This window comes from Antedon mediterranea, chromosome 1, assembly GCF_964355755.1.
Source record: "Antedon mediterranea chromosome 1, ecAntMedi1.1, whole genome shotgun sequence".
Classification (NCBI taxonomy): Eukaryota; Metazoa; Echinodermata; class Crinoidea; order Comatulida; family Antedonidae; genus Antedon; species Antedon mediterranea.
In genome coordinates, this window is record NC_092670.1 from 38873142 (window position 1) to 38892278 (window position 19137).

The 19137-nt window shown below is 29.5% G+C and overlaps 2 protein-coding genes and 1 non-coding gene across 4 annotated transcripts in view; all 3 read left to right on the forward strand.

Moving 5' to 3' along the window:
• The window catches only part of LOC140039194 (lipid droplet-associated hydrolase-like), a 251811-nt gene that overhangs the window by 90332 nt on the left and 142342 nt on the right, over positions 1-19137 (forward strand). The gene's annotated exons all lie outside the window — the stretch shown is intronic.
• The window catches only part of LOC140039126 (uncharacterized), a 39359-nt gene that overhangs the window by 13056 nt on the left and 7166 nt on the right, over positions 1-19137 (forward strand). Inside the window, exons 1-2 of one of the 2 annotated variants that reach the window (XM_072084784.1) lie at positions 2097-2322; positions 15930-16548. In XM_072084784.1, coding sequence (XP_071940885.1) covers positions 2235-2322; positions 15930-16548 — 707 coding nt within the window. In that variant the 5' untranslated portion in view covers positions 2097-2234. Of the gene's footprint in view, positions 1-2096; positions 2323-15929; positions 16549-19137 lie in introns of those variants that run through there. The other variant, XM_072084783.1, reaches the window with a different exon arrangement.
• Positions 11106-11177, forward strand: Trnad-auc (transfer RNA aspartic acid (anticodon AUC)). The gene has a single exon. It is a non-coding gene; the product is annotated as a tRNA-Asp (tRNA).

Here is a 19137-nt window from a genome sequence, read left to right on the forward strand (position 1 = left end):
CTACTGATTATTCTGGCTCGTTACAAGCTGAAGCAACAATTAACCAAAATGAAATCAATGTCCAAACTTGTTGACACATCGTTTTCCCCTCATTTAATCCTCTTGTTATGACTGTAACATAGCCAACTCAATTTTCCTGATTCTACAAGGTTATCAATTTTTGTGGGTCGATCCCCCTGTCGTTGTTGATGACAAGTCCCACATACGACCCACAGCTGATATTAATTTACGGATTTCTGCGCTAACTTCTTCAACGGGTTTTACTGATTGTACACTGGTAGAATCGGCATATTCGCCCTGGCAGTTGTTCGATTCCCAAGGGGAAAGTCATCTTAAAGCTTCCTGTTTTGTCCAATGGGTCCGTGCTGGCCTAGTAACCCTCGCATTTACTACCGTTCAGCGGTGTGAACAACTTTGCCATTGGGATTACTAAGTTTTATTAGTTGCCAGTGAATCAGGGACTATTTAGTCCAATTTTATTAGGGATGGCAAGAAATAGTGTAATTTATTTCAGTGTGTATCATGCATGATGCTCTTGCCAGAATTTTCTAATTTGTCAGTGTTTTCGTGAAACATGGTACTACCAGTCTGATCTATTTTTAGTATTTTTATTCCCACTTGTATGTGTTATATTCTGTAAATATTTGTTTTCAATGTATCACTATATAATAAATGCCCTGAATTTGGTTTCCTATATGTTTCATTGATTGTTTATTTTTATTTATTTATTTATTTGCACAAAAACATTGCAACAGGAACAAAGTTCCCACTTAAAGGTGATGTTTAAAAAAAATATTAAACAAACATTGTCTGTAAGTGGGAATATCATAATATAATATAAAAATATCTATATACAAAATATTCAATGTGAAATATCCAAAATTAAGATAAAAATAACCCACCTACCATCAACATAAATATAAACTAAAAACGGGAAACATAACAAATACGACGTTTAAACTTATTTAAGGAATCAGAAAACAGTAGCAACAAAAAACTGTAGTACTATAAGGAATGCCCTGAATTTGTTTGCCATATGTTTGATTTGATTTAAGGAATAGGAACAAAAATCAGCTTCAGGACAAGTAGTAACAAAAAAAGCTGGTGCAAAAATTGTGTTATCAAATTATCTGATTTAAAAAAAAACCCGATACAGATGAGTAGTTGATTTAATAAGAATAAAATGATAATGGTATTCTAGCTAAGGATCATGTAAAAACTATTTTACTGCAGTTACTGCAGTAACCACACTTTTTACTGCAGTAACGTATAATTTTAGTCTGTTCCAATGTAGAGGTTTATAAGGCAGTCATTGCAATAACAATGTATGTGATTAGTACCCATTAAAGCTTGTTAAATAATTGAATAAACAGGGTAAACAGTAAACAAAATGTAGTTTACTGCAGCACCTGCAGTAGAAATATTTTGACATGGTTCCTTAATTATTTCTTTTAGTTTAGAGTATATGTATGTTATATTTGTGTCTGTATATTTACTGTGCCTTTGAGTACCTCCTTACTTTAAACATTACTTTGAACTATTTATAAAAAAAACATTTTACTTCCAAATACAAAGTTTGTGATTACTACTAACATGTGTTTCTTTCCTTCAAATGGTTTCAGGTAATCTGAGAAAAAATTAAATTAAATGTGCCTAAGGGTCTGTTTTGTTTCAAATTTATCTACAAGATTATGTGATTTCCATTGTTAATTTCTAATAAACATTACCAAAGGGACAATAGAAATAATAGACTAATAATCCGTTGTTATAAAATTGCCTAAAAGAATGAAAAAAGTTAAGGTAGCTTTGTGGTTGGTTGTGGCTGGCAGTAGGGTGTGTGACAACAAGAAAGGTTGCTAAACACTTGTTAAAGATATCCATCTAAATAATAGGATCTATGCCCTGTTCTTACTGGCAAATGAGATCCAAGTGGGTGGAGCTTAATCCAATATCTGTAGCCTATCAGAGACAACGACATGACAGGTGGCTTTATGAGAAATAGCTTTTTGATGGTTAGGCTGGTGTATGGCCTAAAAACAAAAACCGACCAAAATCCCTTCCCTTGATCTAAAAGTCTCACACAGTTGAGAAATCCGTCACTGTTAGTGGGAACTCTTCTCACCGATTTTTGGAGTAAAAAAAAATAACGCTGACTACCTCCTACTGGTGTAGAGAACATCTGCATTTACGTGAGGTACTATATTGTTGAAAGCACTGGATCGTATTCATCAACGATGGACACTGGAGCTTTGCCCATGTATTACAGTTGGCAGCTATACATGTCAGCATGCCGGGACCAGAGCTTGTTTCTGTGGCAAAAAGGTACCGATTATTAACATTTTTTAAAACACTTTAGGGCTTATTTTATTTTTTTGATACATAATGGAAATTAAGATTCGTTTGTGCACGGAATGCAAGGAGGTCCGCGCCTTAGGTTACATAACCGGACAGGTGCCAGCGTAAGTTTAACCGTTCAGGGCACTCGCTTATTACGTTTGCTAAGGTACATAAGACGAGATCAAATTACCAACTGTGACCAGACCTAGATTCTCGCGTTGTTTTTTTCTTTTCTTAAGATGGTGGTACCACGCAGATTACAGGGAACAAACGATAATAATAATTTTGATCGTCATCTTTTTTTATCTTCAGGCCGTTTAGATTATGTTTTTAACTCCCGAAGGCAATTTTATCCCAAGATGGGATACTGCTACCCCAGGCATTTTCTCTGTTTGCTTTTAATGATTTTTATGCAAAGAAAACTAAAATATCACTTGCAAACTAAGTTACAAGGCTTACTCTCCCCTTAGAACCCAATTAACAAACTTAAACTTGATAAATTGTCCATCATAATTATAATTTCTAAAATAAGTTTATTTGAATGATATCATATTGAATATCAATATTTTATATGGATTCAAAAGTCTGTTAAATGTTAAAATACTATTTAAATTTATTTTATTTTTCAATTATTATAAAATATATTTATACATCCTATAACAGATTTACACTGTAAAAGAAAAAATTATTAGACAGTTATATTTTAAATTTTCAAACATTTGAAAAGCTAATTATTATTATTATTATTATTATTATTCAGGTATATAAAAAACATTACAAAAAGCAGAACAAGTCTAAAATTATTGTAATATTTAGTCTAATAAAATAATGTTTTAAATTTCGTACATTAAATAAATACAGTAAAATATAACTACAATTTCTGTTTGTACTTATTTACTTACTAATTAGTTTTAAAAAGTTAAAACTTATTGGTTGTTCAAAACTAACATGTGCAGTACATTCAGAGCTTGCTTATATGCGCTATATAAGAATGAACTATTATTATTTACTGTAATGATTCTTTTTCTATTAAAATTGTTAATTTTGACAAAATAAATATTTTCTGAAATTAAGACTAAGCTTTTCAAATTTTTGGTAAAGTAATATCTATTATACCAAAGATAAACTAAATACATAAACTTATTTATTTATGAAATTATTTATTTTTATAGCTATTAATGATTTTGAAAATGATGCAGTTAAGTATGAATAACTTTAATAGATTTATCAATTCAATTAAATTTCTTTTTATTTCGGAAATATCATCCATATTAATAAACTTATAAACAGAAAAAGAAAAATCGTAAACTCTAAACTTAAGTATATAGAATGCTTCTCCATCTATATTGTAAATAGTACTATTAATAATAATTTGTAGTATAGTTAAGCGTGCCAGTTATACCATAGATGAATATAATATCTCTATGGTTAAACCCACATAGTGTGATATAAAGAAAACATCACAAGACATGATGTTCGTTTATTGATATGAACTATACTTGCCTAACCTAATTCCTAGGCCTAAATACAACAATCTATTTTGCTACCAGAGATCCTAACCCACTGCGGTATGCCTGTTTAATACTATATTCTTGTCCTACATATTACAGCATTCCAAGACGGCTTGAAAATAGCACAGGCTTCTGATGTCTGCTGTCATGTTGTAATATATTGTTGTATTGTGACGGACAAAGTGCAAACTTTATATCATAAATCTTAAATTATTGATTATTATTAAAATATTAATATATTATTGTCCTATTGGTATATAAGTACTCTAGGTGTTGTTTTCTGTTCTGATGATGAGAATAGTTTCTCGAAACATGTCACATTTTAAGGCAGTCTGCCTATTTATTAAATGTCTCACTATCGTTATTTTAACTCGAAAGTTCGGTGGAATCATTTATGATTTATCTAACATATTATTGTCAATTTAGTAAGTTTAATTTAACTTACATTGCATGAAATTAATTTATTGCATTGATAAGTGCTTTTATTAAATTTCAAATAAGTTCTAAAACTACGGTAGTTTCAACAACAAAATAAATTTTAAAGATTTTATTGAATTTGAAACCAGATGAAATCATTCAATTTGTATTTGTAGTGAAATATATTAAACACAGATATTACTAATTATTTTTTTTTTATATTTATCATAAATCAAATAATTTGTTATGTAGAAAGAAACATTTTTAAAGCATTGTATTTTCTCTATGATTACAATACAAAGAGATTTCATTGTTGTTTAGCATAAATTAAATAAATTTTATTTGAAAGAAACATTTTAAAGGGTTATTGTTTTGTTTTTACTATAATTTATATAATTTACTATAATAATTGTGATTATATAATCACAAATAATAATGTGTCCTACCATCTTTATATCCTAATTTAAAACTTAGTAGATACTAAGAAATAAATGATATAATTAAACATTTATCCAATATGAACTTTTTAAATAAAAAAGTAACCGCATGACAAGCAAAAAACTTCATTTTAGTAGGCGTACCAATTTCTCATCACTAGAAAAAAATAACAAAATCAGTCACCCATTCTTAAAAAACGTCAAAACTGACAAGACACCACGTTAAAAGATGAGCAAGTTCAGGTGCTTAAATGACAGTATATTAAATTATTAAGTATCATCTTGAAGACCTATTCAAAATATGCCAAGTCAGCTTATATATTATAAAGTATATAGCATGTTAGGCCGCAGGCCAGCATGGCTGGCACTTCAGGTCTGAAGCAACCAGTCAGAATTGATTTGGCCCCTGAATCATTTCCTATGTTAAAGGGTAAGACTTAGCTCCCAGTGTTCGACTTCTGGTTTTGATAAGTATAATGATAACAAAACAAAGACCTGTCATTAGCTCTAGTAGATTTAGATCATTATCAAAATGTCCGGTTTGAACTTTTTGTTCTGGTGTTACTATTCATTAATCATACAGACAACAATTAACACAAGTTTATTAATTGATTGATTGAATTAATTGATTTATTCATTACCAATTAGTCTTAATATCAATGTTTTTATAATTAATTACATGATATTTTTTTTTACAATTTGGATTTGAAATCATTTATTTATATTTTCTTTAAAACAATTCTTTTCTAGTGCAAAATCATTTTCAGAATATTTCCGTTTGAGATTTGAACTATTCTGTTTCAGTAATTTGATAATAATGAAAGATGTGCCTTTCTTTCAATAAGTTAATGTTCAAATAAATTCTACTGCAGTTGCTGCAGTAATATATTTTGTTTACTTTCTAAACCTGTTTATGCAATATATTTAGCAAGCTGTTTTGGGGTAATGCAGGGGTTGGGAGACTGCTTTTACAAACTTCTACATTAAAACAAACAAGACATATGTTATGGTATAAAACATGCAGTAACTGCAGTAAAGACATTTTAACATGATTGATAAATAATTTGTAAATAATAATAAATGTATATGATTCCATTAACTTTCAAAAACACTGTTATTTCACATTTATTAACTGTTATGTTATATTACACAGTTAGCCTATACTACAGGAAACAGCCAGGTTACTCGGCTAAGCCGGCAGTTTCCTTGTATTCCCTAGGTAATCAACACCACCCAGAATGGTCATCTTCATGTTGCTCCTCTCCAGTTGTTCCCATTTATTCCCCCGGTCTAGGACCTTAGGCTCTTTTTAGTGCTTAGAAGTGATACTAACAATCATCATAAGACTACTGAAAATATCTTAAGCTTTTGTGAAGTTTGTAATTATTTTTTACAGCTTTATATCGATGGCACTTTACTTGACTTTAACTTAACTAAAACAACCTAATAAATGCATACTGTAAATAAACGTGTAAAATATATTATAATTATATAAATGAAACTGATTAACATCATCCCATTTAGGAAAACTCCAAAATGTGTAAATGCTAATTTTCACAAGTATTGTCTGGTATGTAACTTTATATACTCTAGTACTGAATTACAATCCTAATTTTAAAATGTTGGTTAAGGAATTACCATACTAATTTTAATGTTTTGATCATGTTTCCTTTTTATAATTTTTGTTTAATCATTTTTTTCCTTTTAATTTTTACTGTTCCAAAAGTGCAACTTCAAAATAAAGTAACAGAAATTTGGAGTAAAAACTTTTATCTCAAGTTTGTTTAAGATGTTGAGTTCCTTTCTTACATTGTTTGTTTTCAGTTCATTCTAGTGAAGAGCTCCTTGATAAGAAAACACTGTGTAAGCAGTTTCTAATTGCTTCCGAATTTATACCTATTGTTGCTTTTGGGTAGCCGTGTACTCGATAATGTCTATTTTAGTTTATTTTTGGTAGTATAAGCTTTGATTAATGATGCTACTGATGAGATGCTCATTAAATATACATTAATCTTTATATATGGACCATGACTACAGCCGGACCAATGCGTCTCTGTTTCTTCTGTGTTTTGTGTTCACGGTACCAATGTTGTTTGTACTGTGTAATCATTGGGATTAAATTTAGACACCGGTGAATAAATATTTTTAGAATTTGTCAGAAATAGGTATCTAAAATAAGATGAGGTAGAAAATAGCTACTGTAGACCACTATAGTTAAAGATATCTTGTCTCCCTAAATTCTAATTTTTTTTAAATATGCTATTTTAATGTCACTTTGTATTGACCAAAATCTTAAACAAAACAAAAATTATATACCTGAAAAAATGTAATTTAAAGCAAAATATATTTAAATTGTCTGTTAGACAAAGTTTTTTTTGTTAAAAGTAAATTTCTTTTGTTTTTTTATAAGTTTAATAATTTTTGTTGGTTTTTTTTTACAGATGTAAAAAACTTCAAAATGGCCTATTTAAAGTCTGATTTGAATAATCTTCATTTTTCATGTTTTTGGGGAACAATAAATCTGTAATATTAAACTTTTAAACATTGTTATATTGTTAATTTTATTTTCTAAACTTTAATTACGATTTTACATATTATTTCATGTATAAGTAATTGCAGTATAGGTTAAGCTCTGTCTACACTATAAACCTAGTTTGACAAAAATGTGTGATGTGCCCAAATATGGTAATGATATTCTCAAATATGGTAGTGATATGATATCATCACGTCCATATATGGCCACATCACAATATAAATGCCTCAAAGTTTTATGGTTATATTTTGACTATCCATGCCTACACTGTATAAGAACGTCAATGACATTGTGACATATGAACTTTCAATGAATTTCTACAAAACCCAAATATATTTATTTAATTTGTTTTTTCTGTGTTTGTAGGCCAAATAAATTATTAGGGTAAAAAGAAACCTTACCGTCACATCACATTTATTTTATTTTGGTCATCGGTTGCAACTTTTCGTCCTATATAACTTGTTTAGCCGATACCCGCAGGCATCTCACCGATTTCCGAGCTTGTGATTTGTCGTGTCACACATTACTTCGTTAACAATGTTATCTCCTTCTAATTGTGTAACCCTTGGATGCAATGTGCCCTCGTTTTTTTAGACGAAAACTTCATCATCGAACCAATCAGGACACCTTTCAAATTCTGATGTACGATCGACATGTTAAGGTCTTCACGTCGAGGCGTGTCATTCACCCGCCAATCGCCAGGTACCGTTTTACCAATGCTGTGCGATGTTATGGTTGCTACTGGGTAGATTCTCCGCACAGATTGTGGTGTCCCGGCCATTGTTCTTACATGTTGTGTATTTTGTATGAATACCGTACTTGAGTTGGTTCTCTCTGTTTATTCATGGTCACTATTTTCTATGAATGGATTCGAATTCAGCATGATGTTTATGTAGAGATGGTAAAACTGATAATGTTTCTACATCTGATAAGAAATGTTGCCAGGATTATGGCCACCCTACCTGTAGGTAATGTTTATGTTTCATGCTTATGCTATCAATGTTCCATCTTCCAACATTTTATCTTAATATAAATCTACAACAATGCTTGATTGAAAGCCTTACTGTAATACAAAGTTAACTATTATACTTAAAAAATTGTCCTATTTAATTATGCAAATTCTCTTCTTTCATGCGGACACACAGTTTGTCTGTATAATACAAAATAAAAAAATTTAAAAATTACTAAATACTTTTGTAAATTCCTTTCTCCCATGCGGACATACAGTTTGTTTATACTGTATAATACGAAATAGAAAACAAAAATTACTAATTAATACTTTTGTAAATTCCCTTCTCCCATGCGGACACACAGTTTGTTTATACGGTACAATACGAAATAGAAAAAAAATTACTAAATACTTTTGTAAATTCTCTTCATTCATGCGGACATGCAGTTTGATCATATTCCTGATATGGCTATAGAATGTTATAATAATGTATTTTTTATAATGTAGGCCTATGTTATATCTTATTCTTTAAATCATCAAATGGCTTGTTTTTGTAAAACCATTTAGTCATTGTTTATGAATATAATCCTGTTTTTATGGCTTCTGATTGGTCAAACAATTTTCTTTTTTATTTTACTTGAGACATCTAGGATGATTCTACAGATCACGTTTGGTTACTTCCTGTTGCACAAATTGAATCAAGTCTCATCGTATTTTCTTCGTATGTTACGTTATACTCGTACACCGGGTCACTCAACGCATACTCCATGACAGTGTCCAGACGCTAGTGTCTCATCTAATTCATCCTTAAGAAAAGTTGATGTCACCACCATAGATTTTAGAGATATACTTTAAATGATAGACCATAATATTGTTATCAATTATATTTATGTAGAGTTAGGCGTGGAGTTATTGTGCTCTCGATAGCCGTGGGTAAAATACGATAAAAATACTTTGTCATCTTGTTTGGTCGTTTTAACTTAAGGTGAAGGTATTCGAAGTAAATTTAATTTATAAAAAAAAATACATTTGGAAATTATAAATATCATTTCTAATTCTTCTGTTTTTTTAAAGAAACAAAAGGAATATTATAGTAATTTACTAAATTACATTTTAAAAATATTTTTCTTTGATATATATTGCAAACATTTTTTTTAGCGTTTTATTAATTTGACCAGATCAATTTGCGTTTATAGAATAATCTTTTAGGAGTTTTATTGTTTCTGACATTATAAATAATATTCACATTGACAACCCTATTAAAATTGATTGGCAAGTTCAAAATAATCCTACTCTTCAACGATAACTTAATTGTATTTCTTAGTTAAAAATACGAGGCCATTTAAAACGTTTTGAAATTCAAATGATTCATTTTTTTTGTATTTATCACTTATTTTTCTGTTTTTGATAATCCGTCAAACTTTAAAGTTTTTAAAAACTTGATTTTGAATGAATAAATAAAATAAATTAATTGATTAACACTGTAAAAAAAACTTTAGATAACTCGGTCTACAGCCACTTAATTAAAAAAAAAAACTTTAGAGAAACAGTGTGTCTTGAAGTTCAATTCATTTACTAGATTACCTCAAGTACTAAACGCTGTAAACAAAATCTAAACATTTGCAATCGGAAAGATTTTATCAAAGATAATAGGCTTATTTATCAATCTATAAAGACGGACGACACATATGCTTTTAGATTTGTTGATGTTATATGCTTCCATTCAGTTCATCAACTTAATTAAATAGTGTCGTAAATTAATTGGGTGTAATCAGTGGCAGAACCTGGCAACAATCCTATACTAAGAAAACTAGATGTTTAATCATGGAGTCAGATAATTCAATCAAGTGTGAGTGACCAAACTCATCCCTGTAAATGCTCCTATTTAACGACTTTATTTTAATTGGTCACTATTAACACCAGGCAAATAGAGTTATTACTGGTGACCCAAACAGATTGTAGATCATTTTGATTTTCCACATCACATCACAAAGATGAAGATGAGTCTTTGAGATTAACCAAGTCCACATGTCGTATGGAAGTACCGCTTTTGACCCCTGACCTTTACAAAAGGCGCTAAGAACTAATCGTTTTGATTAGTTGAAATATTTCGGTGGTCATTAAGTTTGATCTCTTTGTTGATACCACAAACTCAGTAGACTAAGACTTGTTCCAGGTTTTTTTTCACACATAAATGACTGACAGTTGCCATGTAATGAGGCATGTCATTGCGTTTCCAATCTAGTAGTTCCCAACATTTTTTTTCAATTCATTAAATTTTAAAATCTACAATCTAATAACACACATCTTTCATTCAATACTTAACTTATTTTTCTAACCAACTTAAATTAAAGAATTAATTTGTTAATACAGGGATATCTTATTGTCTTTCTGTTTGTACATATAGAAATGCATTGTAATATAAAAGGACACTTGAAAATGAAAAATATCTTTTTTTTCAATTTCTTTAATTTTGTAGGTAATGTATACATATCAATACAACAGTGAAACTAATCTATCACTATAGAAATATATAAATTCAACAAATTACTGAAAAAAGGACAAATTACTGAAAAAGAACAATGCTGTGAGCATCAGTGATATAAGATAAGCAAAATGCTACATCAAAACGATAAAGTAAAAAACTAAATAAACTATAGAAATATATAAAAAAAAAATCAAGATCAAATAAGTTAAAACTGCCTCAATATAGATTTATTTTAACGACATGTTTCGGGCATAGCCCATCATCAGGTGAAAAGAATTGTAACAAAGGATAACATATATAAGTCACAAAATTACATAATAAAACAAATCAGCCAATCAAAGATGTTAAACTGAGGAAACTGTGCTGTTCCGCCGTACCACGCCGAGAATGTTAAAGAGTCGTTATCCAATTGAGTTCGAACAATACCATGAAAGCCCCAGTGGTCTAATGGTTAGGACATCTGCATATCAAGCAGGCGGTCCGAGTTCGAGTCTCGGTTGGGGCGACTTTTTCTCATTCTCACAGATTTCCTCATCTTTATCGTTTCAAATTAATTAATTAAATTTCAGTATATTACCGGGCGGTTTAGAATTAATGTTCTTTGCCTCTTGTGTGTATATATAGAAATATATATATATACTGTATATTACATAATTTTAATATTTTATCAAATTGTTTTTTTTTTATTATATGATTGAATTTTGTATAAGTTGTTGAGCAAAAAAATTGTATTTAATTTCAATTTCTTTATTTTGGAAAAATTTCATCAATATCAACAAAAGTACAAGCAGAAAAAATATAAAAAAAATAAAATTTGTAAACTGTAAGCTTAAATATATAGGATACTTCTCCATTGTTTTAGTGAATGGTTATAATCTGAATAGTAGTGTCTTTATTTCAAGTATAGATACGATAGTGAAATAGCTCTCTGTTTCAACCATACTGTGTACCATTCATTTTGTTATGCCTTTAAAAATACCAGTATATCCACGTACAGTAGCGTAACTACACAAAGAAAGGCAAAGGGGAGCTGACACTTTGAACTAAAATAGCACTACCTTCTTGTTTGACCTAAAGATTACTAAACATCGTACAACAAAAGAAATCACTCGCTCTGTGAACACTTTTGTTCGGGCTAAAAAGTCAACTTAAAAGTGAATAAGTCTTAGATAAATATTATTATGGTTGATTCCTTTTTTCTTTATGTATTATACGGATTTAATTGTGTGGACAAGTGTTTAATAATCGTTTAGTTGAACTAATGATTATAATCAGTAAATAGACACTTTCAATCTTAACTGAAATACAATACTTATAATATAGAGATTTAAAATGTAAAAGATTAAAATCCTATAAAAGATTGTGTATTTTGAATAGGCCTAAGTTGAAGAGTGTGTGTTAAGTTTTTAGAAGAAAGAAGAATCAAGATTAAAATTCAAACCTATCTAAACCTGTGTATACACTATCAAACTTAATGTGATGTGCCCATATATGGACATGATGATGTCATATCACTACCATATTTAAGCATAACACTGCCATATTTGGGAACATCACACTTTTTTTTATAGTGTAGACAGAGTTTTAGATGTATAGTTTGTACAGGTGTGGTGTTATTTTATTTTGGTTACATTGTTGGATGAGTCGTTGACTGTGTTACTCATTATGAGGCCAAGGAACACAGACCAATGCCACTAAAGCTCTGTCTACACTATCAAACACTAAAAACCAAATATGACATCATCATATCCATATTTGGGCACATCACATTTTTTGTCACATAAAGTTTGATAGTGTAGACAGAGCTTTAGAAACCACAAATAAAGATACCATTAAAAAAAAAAGTAAAAATGAAATTATAAGTAAACAAAAAAAATATTTATAATACAACAAAAATCAATTTAAATTATTAATAATTTATATCAAACGAGAAAATTAAACAGGCATATTTCTAAAACTAATTGGATTCTAGACTTCTGAGTTTTATATATTTTGTATATTGAATACTAAATGTGAAATTTCTTTCAATTAGAAATAATTGAAGAAAATATCGTTGAAAATAAGTGGAATCAATACTAAGATATCCTATTTCAACTAGTTGCATGCCATACAATAGTTTAAAACCAAGAGTAAAGTTTAAACTCAAACCTTTCATTTATTTTGTATCGGTTATCTGTTGGTTTTGGGTGCTAACAGTAGCAGGTATATTCCTAAAGTGATGAATTAGATTTAAGTTATGTTTTGTGCTATCAGAAAGTTTAACATTAATATGTTTTCATTTTAATAAAATAATTATATTTCTATCTAAGTTATATTCAATTTAATAAACGAGTTATACCCTATTAAACATATGAGAAAACATATTTAAACATTATCTACACATTTTTATTTAAAATTTAGAATAGTTCAAGAAACCTTTTAAACTTTTGTTTGCATCTAAATAGATAAATAATAAAAATGATTGAAGAATCAAAAGTTTTAAAATATTTTTTTTTTTTAAATGGTGTGAACAATATTGTTTTAAAAGCTAAAAATAAATTAATAAATGTTTAGGGAAAAATATGTAGTTTGTTTATGTTTATAATTATATAAATCTTTCTTTGTTAAAAATAGTCTAGTGATTAACTAACCAGGAACTGTTTGAGTAAGTAGCTCACCATTGATGTTACACGGAAGATACTCTGTAACCAATAGACTATTAACCTGTGAGATACAATTAGTTAAAATTTTGATTGAGGTAAATAAGACAGGCGCGTTTAGCGTGAAATATTTCGAGCAATTGATGTTGTTGATTAGCTGAATTACTGCTCTTCATATGTATGTAGCTTCCTGCGTGATCAGCGTGTCACGTTCACGTGATGAGTAACCACGGCCGATTGATTACCCTCTCCTTACAATTGTAGCCTACCAGTTGTTTCTGACTGTCATGATTCGTAAAAACAAAAAAGTTTGTCTTTACAGGTGATGGTAGAGTCTGTGATATGTTGGATATTATGGCTTGTATTGGATCTGATGTGTCGGGAGGCGAGGGGGAGGGTGTAACCCTAGAACAGTCATACTAAAATCAAGTCCAGCAGAAATGTATCATATATAAACGTTTGCTTAGCTTCATTCAACCGCGACTGTGGAACATCTCCCACCTGTATATATTTTAATAATTTTATAACCAGCATGAGAATGGAAAAAGAATTCAGAAATGTATTATTTGAATTAACTTTTTTCAAATATCACACAATTTCCCCGAAAAATAGGCCTATATATAGACACATATTTAAGTTTAATTTTTTTTTTTTTTATTTACTTATTTTTTTATATTTATATTTAGAATTTGAAATACTTGTTTTATTGTTAGCAACCTAAAATACTAATACTTTTAATAATAAATATTTGAGTAAAATTAAATATCTTTTTATTATTGGTTCACAAAAGAACAGATACTCTGCTGATCAGTAATTAAGAATACCTGATCATTATTTGTTGAATTCACAAGGTGAAGTTGAGTTAATTGTACCAAGAACGTCATTGTCCATTTTCTATTTGATATTGGCTTAAAGTCACCGGCGGTTCAAAGAGAGCTACCAGTCTTAAAGTCTCCTGAATTCTAACATCACGTTCGTAGTAGGTTGAATGATGACAAGCACAAACACACCATGATTACTATCGATTTGCATATTCAGCCACGTTTGTGGTACCGACCGTTAGACAATTCTCCATCTGTGTACCTTTTGCTAAAGATGTTTGCCATGCATAGAATTGCTTGTTTAATCTATTTCATCAAGATCTGCTAACGCTTTATTTCCAAACTCATTGTTTCCTGATTATGTATCGGTGGACAATGCTCTCTGTACATAGGTCGCGGTAACGTATGTACGTTAAATAATCACGATATAATTTACCTCGGTAGCTATTTCGAAAGGTTAAGTTTGCTGGATTATGCTGCGCCCTTTACCCGAAAGCGGAAATGTGCATTTTAATTTAGCTTCCGTAGTTCTTTGCTACTGGCCGCACCTTTTAATTTGGAATCTGTTTAGACTGCATATGGATCAACTATATATATCCTGTTTATATTGAATTCAATAAACATTTATTTTAAAAACAAAACTATTTTTCGTTACCACATATTAAAATATGAAACACTGAAATACATAAAAGCATTATAATGTGTAAACAATATGAATTGAACTTTTTATCAATTTTAGTTAGAACCAATAGATCATTAATAGATTTAAAAAATGTTAGTTTATAGTTCATTTGTTGAGACAAAAAAGAAAAAATTGTCTAAAAAAAATTAGTTTATAGTTCATTTGTTGAGACAAAAAAGAAAAAATGGTCTAAAAAAATACAATACAATGCAATAAAACTTTATTATCCCAAACTCCGGGAAAATCCATTCTAAAACAATTAAAAATTTGTTTTTTGTTAGTGTTTTAGTATTTTCTCATGTTTTTTATCCATCGTTTTTATTGCAAACCAGTTTTACTGTGAAGATGATTTATGTTTTATATATAACATTATGAAATGTGTAGTTTCTGAAAAAGTGCTGTGTATTTCTGCACTTTCTGCTACTACTGCACTTTTAATGTCATAAAGTGCAACTTCTGTACATTTTCAGTCTTCTTTAATAGACGTATTGTTTTCATTCTTCTAGAAAAAGCTGGTATTCAAACTACGTAATAAAATTTAATTAAAGAATAAAATAGAACTATTTAGCTCCAATGACTTAGTAATTTATAGTTGAAAAATCTCTATAAAGATCAATGATGTTTTTCTATTTATTTATTTTTGATACAAAATAAAAACAACCTGTATTCAATTTAAGAATTCAATAATCATTAAAAGTTTGTTTTAACTCAAAACAATATTTTATTTTAAAATAATTAATATTTCAATATAGAATAATATTTTATATAAATTTATATATAGATTATAAATAATCATTTGTACACAACCTAGTACAATCTCACTCCTAAATTGTATTCGCTTTAAGACAAAAATATATTTTTCTATTAAGGCAAGAAGGATATAGACAGCTCTGTCTACACTATCAAACTTTATGTGACAAAAAAATGTGACATGCCCATATATGGACATGATGATGTCATATCACTACCATATTTGGGCATACCACTACCATATTTGTGCATATTAGAGCTAACTCAGTGAAACATGGTATATGATATATCTTTTGACAAAACTGTAGTGCACAATGAATAATTTTTCTCAATTTAAATTATCATTTTCGTTCTTTATCTTTCAGAGTTGAAAAGAGTGAAAGGACAGAGCCCACCAACACCGCCTTTGACACCAACGAGTCAAGCGCTAGCTTCGTCAGCCTTTACTCCAGTAAGTAACCTCGGTTTCCCACCACCTGGCCTTCAAAAATCAACTGAGCAACTTCCGTTTTTTTCACTGAGCGCAGCTTGGAGTCACGGATATTCGGGGTATCCAGTTATATCGGGCTCGCTTCCCGGAGGATTACCGTCAGATTTAATCCCGGGTACGATAACGACAAAGATAGATTCGGGAAAATCCAAAGTATCATCCGTAGTACCGCTTTTCAGAGCGCCACAAAATAAGGCACCTAAATTTGACTTTGCTAACCTTGCGGATTCGGCGACGAAGCCATGCAATGCTGATCAGAATCTATTAATCCCAGTCTCGACGAAAATACCACATGTCTCCCGACCAGAAGAACGGAAACGAGGGCGTGGACCGACGAGGGCGAAGAAAGAATTCATCTGCAAATATTGTGGTAGACACTTTACTAAATCATATAATTTGCTGATTCATGAGAGAACCCACACTGATGAAAGACCGTACTCGTGCGATATCTGCCATAAAGCCTTCAGGCGACAGGACCATCTAAGGGATCACAGGTAAAAGTTTTCTTCAATATGATTTTTTTTTCTTTTGTAATTAAATTATCCTGTCACCTTGTAAAATTGTGACCGATATCTTTGTATTTTTCTGTTATATTATTGGTATATAGTACAACATTTTCAGCAAATTTTACTTTGTAGCCCATATCCCCCTTGAGAAGTGACCATATTACCTCAAGAGGTGGGGGAGGGGCTAATACTGTATCTGAAGTAATTAAGGTAGATTAGTTAATACCCACATGGATGGGCTTATATACAAAGATGGGCTTATTCTAGCAATGGTGATGGGTTTATATATGAAGATGGGCTTGTTCCAGGAACGGTGTGATAATTGCAATGCCTTTAAATTTAGTTTTCATTTTTTATTATAACAATATATATTATATTAAGGTTTATTCTGTATAGCCTTTGAGTTCCTGTTGTTTTATGACTAAACACAGAGGACAATATTACCTCTACCCTTGAACAGTAAACTGACTACAATTTAGCGAATTAATTCCTGTAAAAGTGTAGGTATGATTTTTGGAATGTTTCCAACTTATTAGAAGGGGGGTAATTTAATTATTTAAATTTATTTTACCCTTCCAATAATGTCAATGTTTGTTTTGTTTTATGCTATTTCACTCTGTACTATATACTTCTGTACTAAATTACTTAAAGATGTATTGTCCCCCAAAAACATGAAAAATAAGGATTTTTAAAAATCACACTTTAAATAGGCCATTTTGCATTTTAATAAAGTTAATCACTTCTGTAAAAAAAACCCAAAATAAGTTATTTCACTTATAAAAAAGTAAAGGAATTTAATTAATCTTTAAAGAAATATAAAAATATATTATATGTTCAACATTTAGAAAGCTAATTTAGTTTAAAGCATTTTAATTGGATTGACAAAAAACAAAATAATTACCTGATAAAACCATTAATTTAAAGAACAAAATATTAAATTAACTGGAAATAATCTGGAAATCTTTTTTAAAAATTAAAACTATTTTGTCTTTTTATAATTAGAATGTTAGAAAAGTTATATAAATTGAAATTATGTAAAATAAAGTTAAAATAAAACTTTTTTACTGTAAACTAAGTTTTTAGAAACTACAGATTTTGTTAGTGAAATCTTAGATACTGAATAACTTTATTTGTCCATTATCATATAAAATAATAATAGAAATTGTTCCTAAAGATTGGCAAATATATATATTTATAGTACAATTAAAAACAGATATATATAAACAAACATAAGAATATACACATGTCATTGCACAAAAACTTAAGTTTAAAAGGGAAAAAAATTAGATTAAAATAAAACTTTGTTACTGCAAACTTTTAAACAAAGTTTTTAGCATAAACTACAGATTTGGTAGTGAAATCTTAGATACAGTGTATTCCCAGCTCAGCTGTCTGTTAAAGTATCAAATACACACATAGGAACAATTAATTGCCGAGCTATTTCCCTTCGCCACATATAACAAGCATGTCGAGAGAGATGTTACACACGTACCGCCCAATGAATGCTCGTCTGCTTAGTTTGATTAGGTACTAAGCCAGGTTTGTACTAAGTGCAAGCTTAGGATGATGCTGGCTACTTAATTTGTGTTGAGAATAGATTTAATAAGATTTGACTGCTAATAGGCCTAAAAAAGAAGGTTTACTTTAATTATTATTTTGTTTATTTTTTATTTATTTATTTATTTAATCTGTCTTTATGCTGAATGACACTTTCAGTGCTAAAGCATTGATTTCCAAAGTGGTTCAGTAGAGAACATTAACTAGTTAATTAATTATTAAAAGTAGACTAAATATTATGAAATTATAAATCAGGTACAAAATTGAGGCTCACTATACTTGTTAAGTACAGTAGTTTATTAGTCTTAATGATCATAATTCTAAACATTTACTTGTTTTAGTATTTAGTTTTGTTAAAATAATAATAATTTATCGGAAACTTTACTTTTACAACAGTGACACACTTTGATGATAAGGTGCGTCCAAATAAAGCATACAAAAATAAATAAAATTATTAACTTAAAATGAATCAAAATAATTGTAAAAATAATATCTACATAATAGAAATCTTTTTCAAAGGCATTTTATTTAATATATAAATATTTTACTAATTGTATTAGCTATGGTTTTGAAGATGAAAACAACCTCTTTATAGAGAAACAAATACCAAACAGTCAATAAAAACTTGTGAAATTATTATCAAGTTATCCGCGGACATTCGTAAGCACATCCACAGAGTTTTCATAAATGTTGTGAACTTATAAAGTTCATTGTTAAGTTGACTTTAAAACTGCAGAGAAGATGGCAATATTGTTATTATTATATTCTACCATATGAGCAATATACCATTTTTTATTGGGTTTTGTGTGTAAAGAACAATGAACATATCGTTGTAGTGTTTAGCTGGGTTCAAAGTAATGCAGGTATGACGACCATGTAATGTGCAGAAATGACATATGGTATAATTTCTTTTTTTCAAAACATGCTTAAAGAATAATAAGTTTTAGTAATATACCGTCCCAGGCAAAGATTAAACCATTAAGACAATGAGATTTAAAAGAGCAAACATTGACAAAAAAT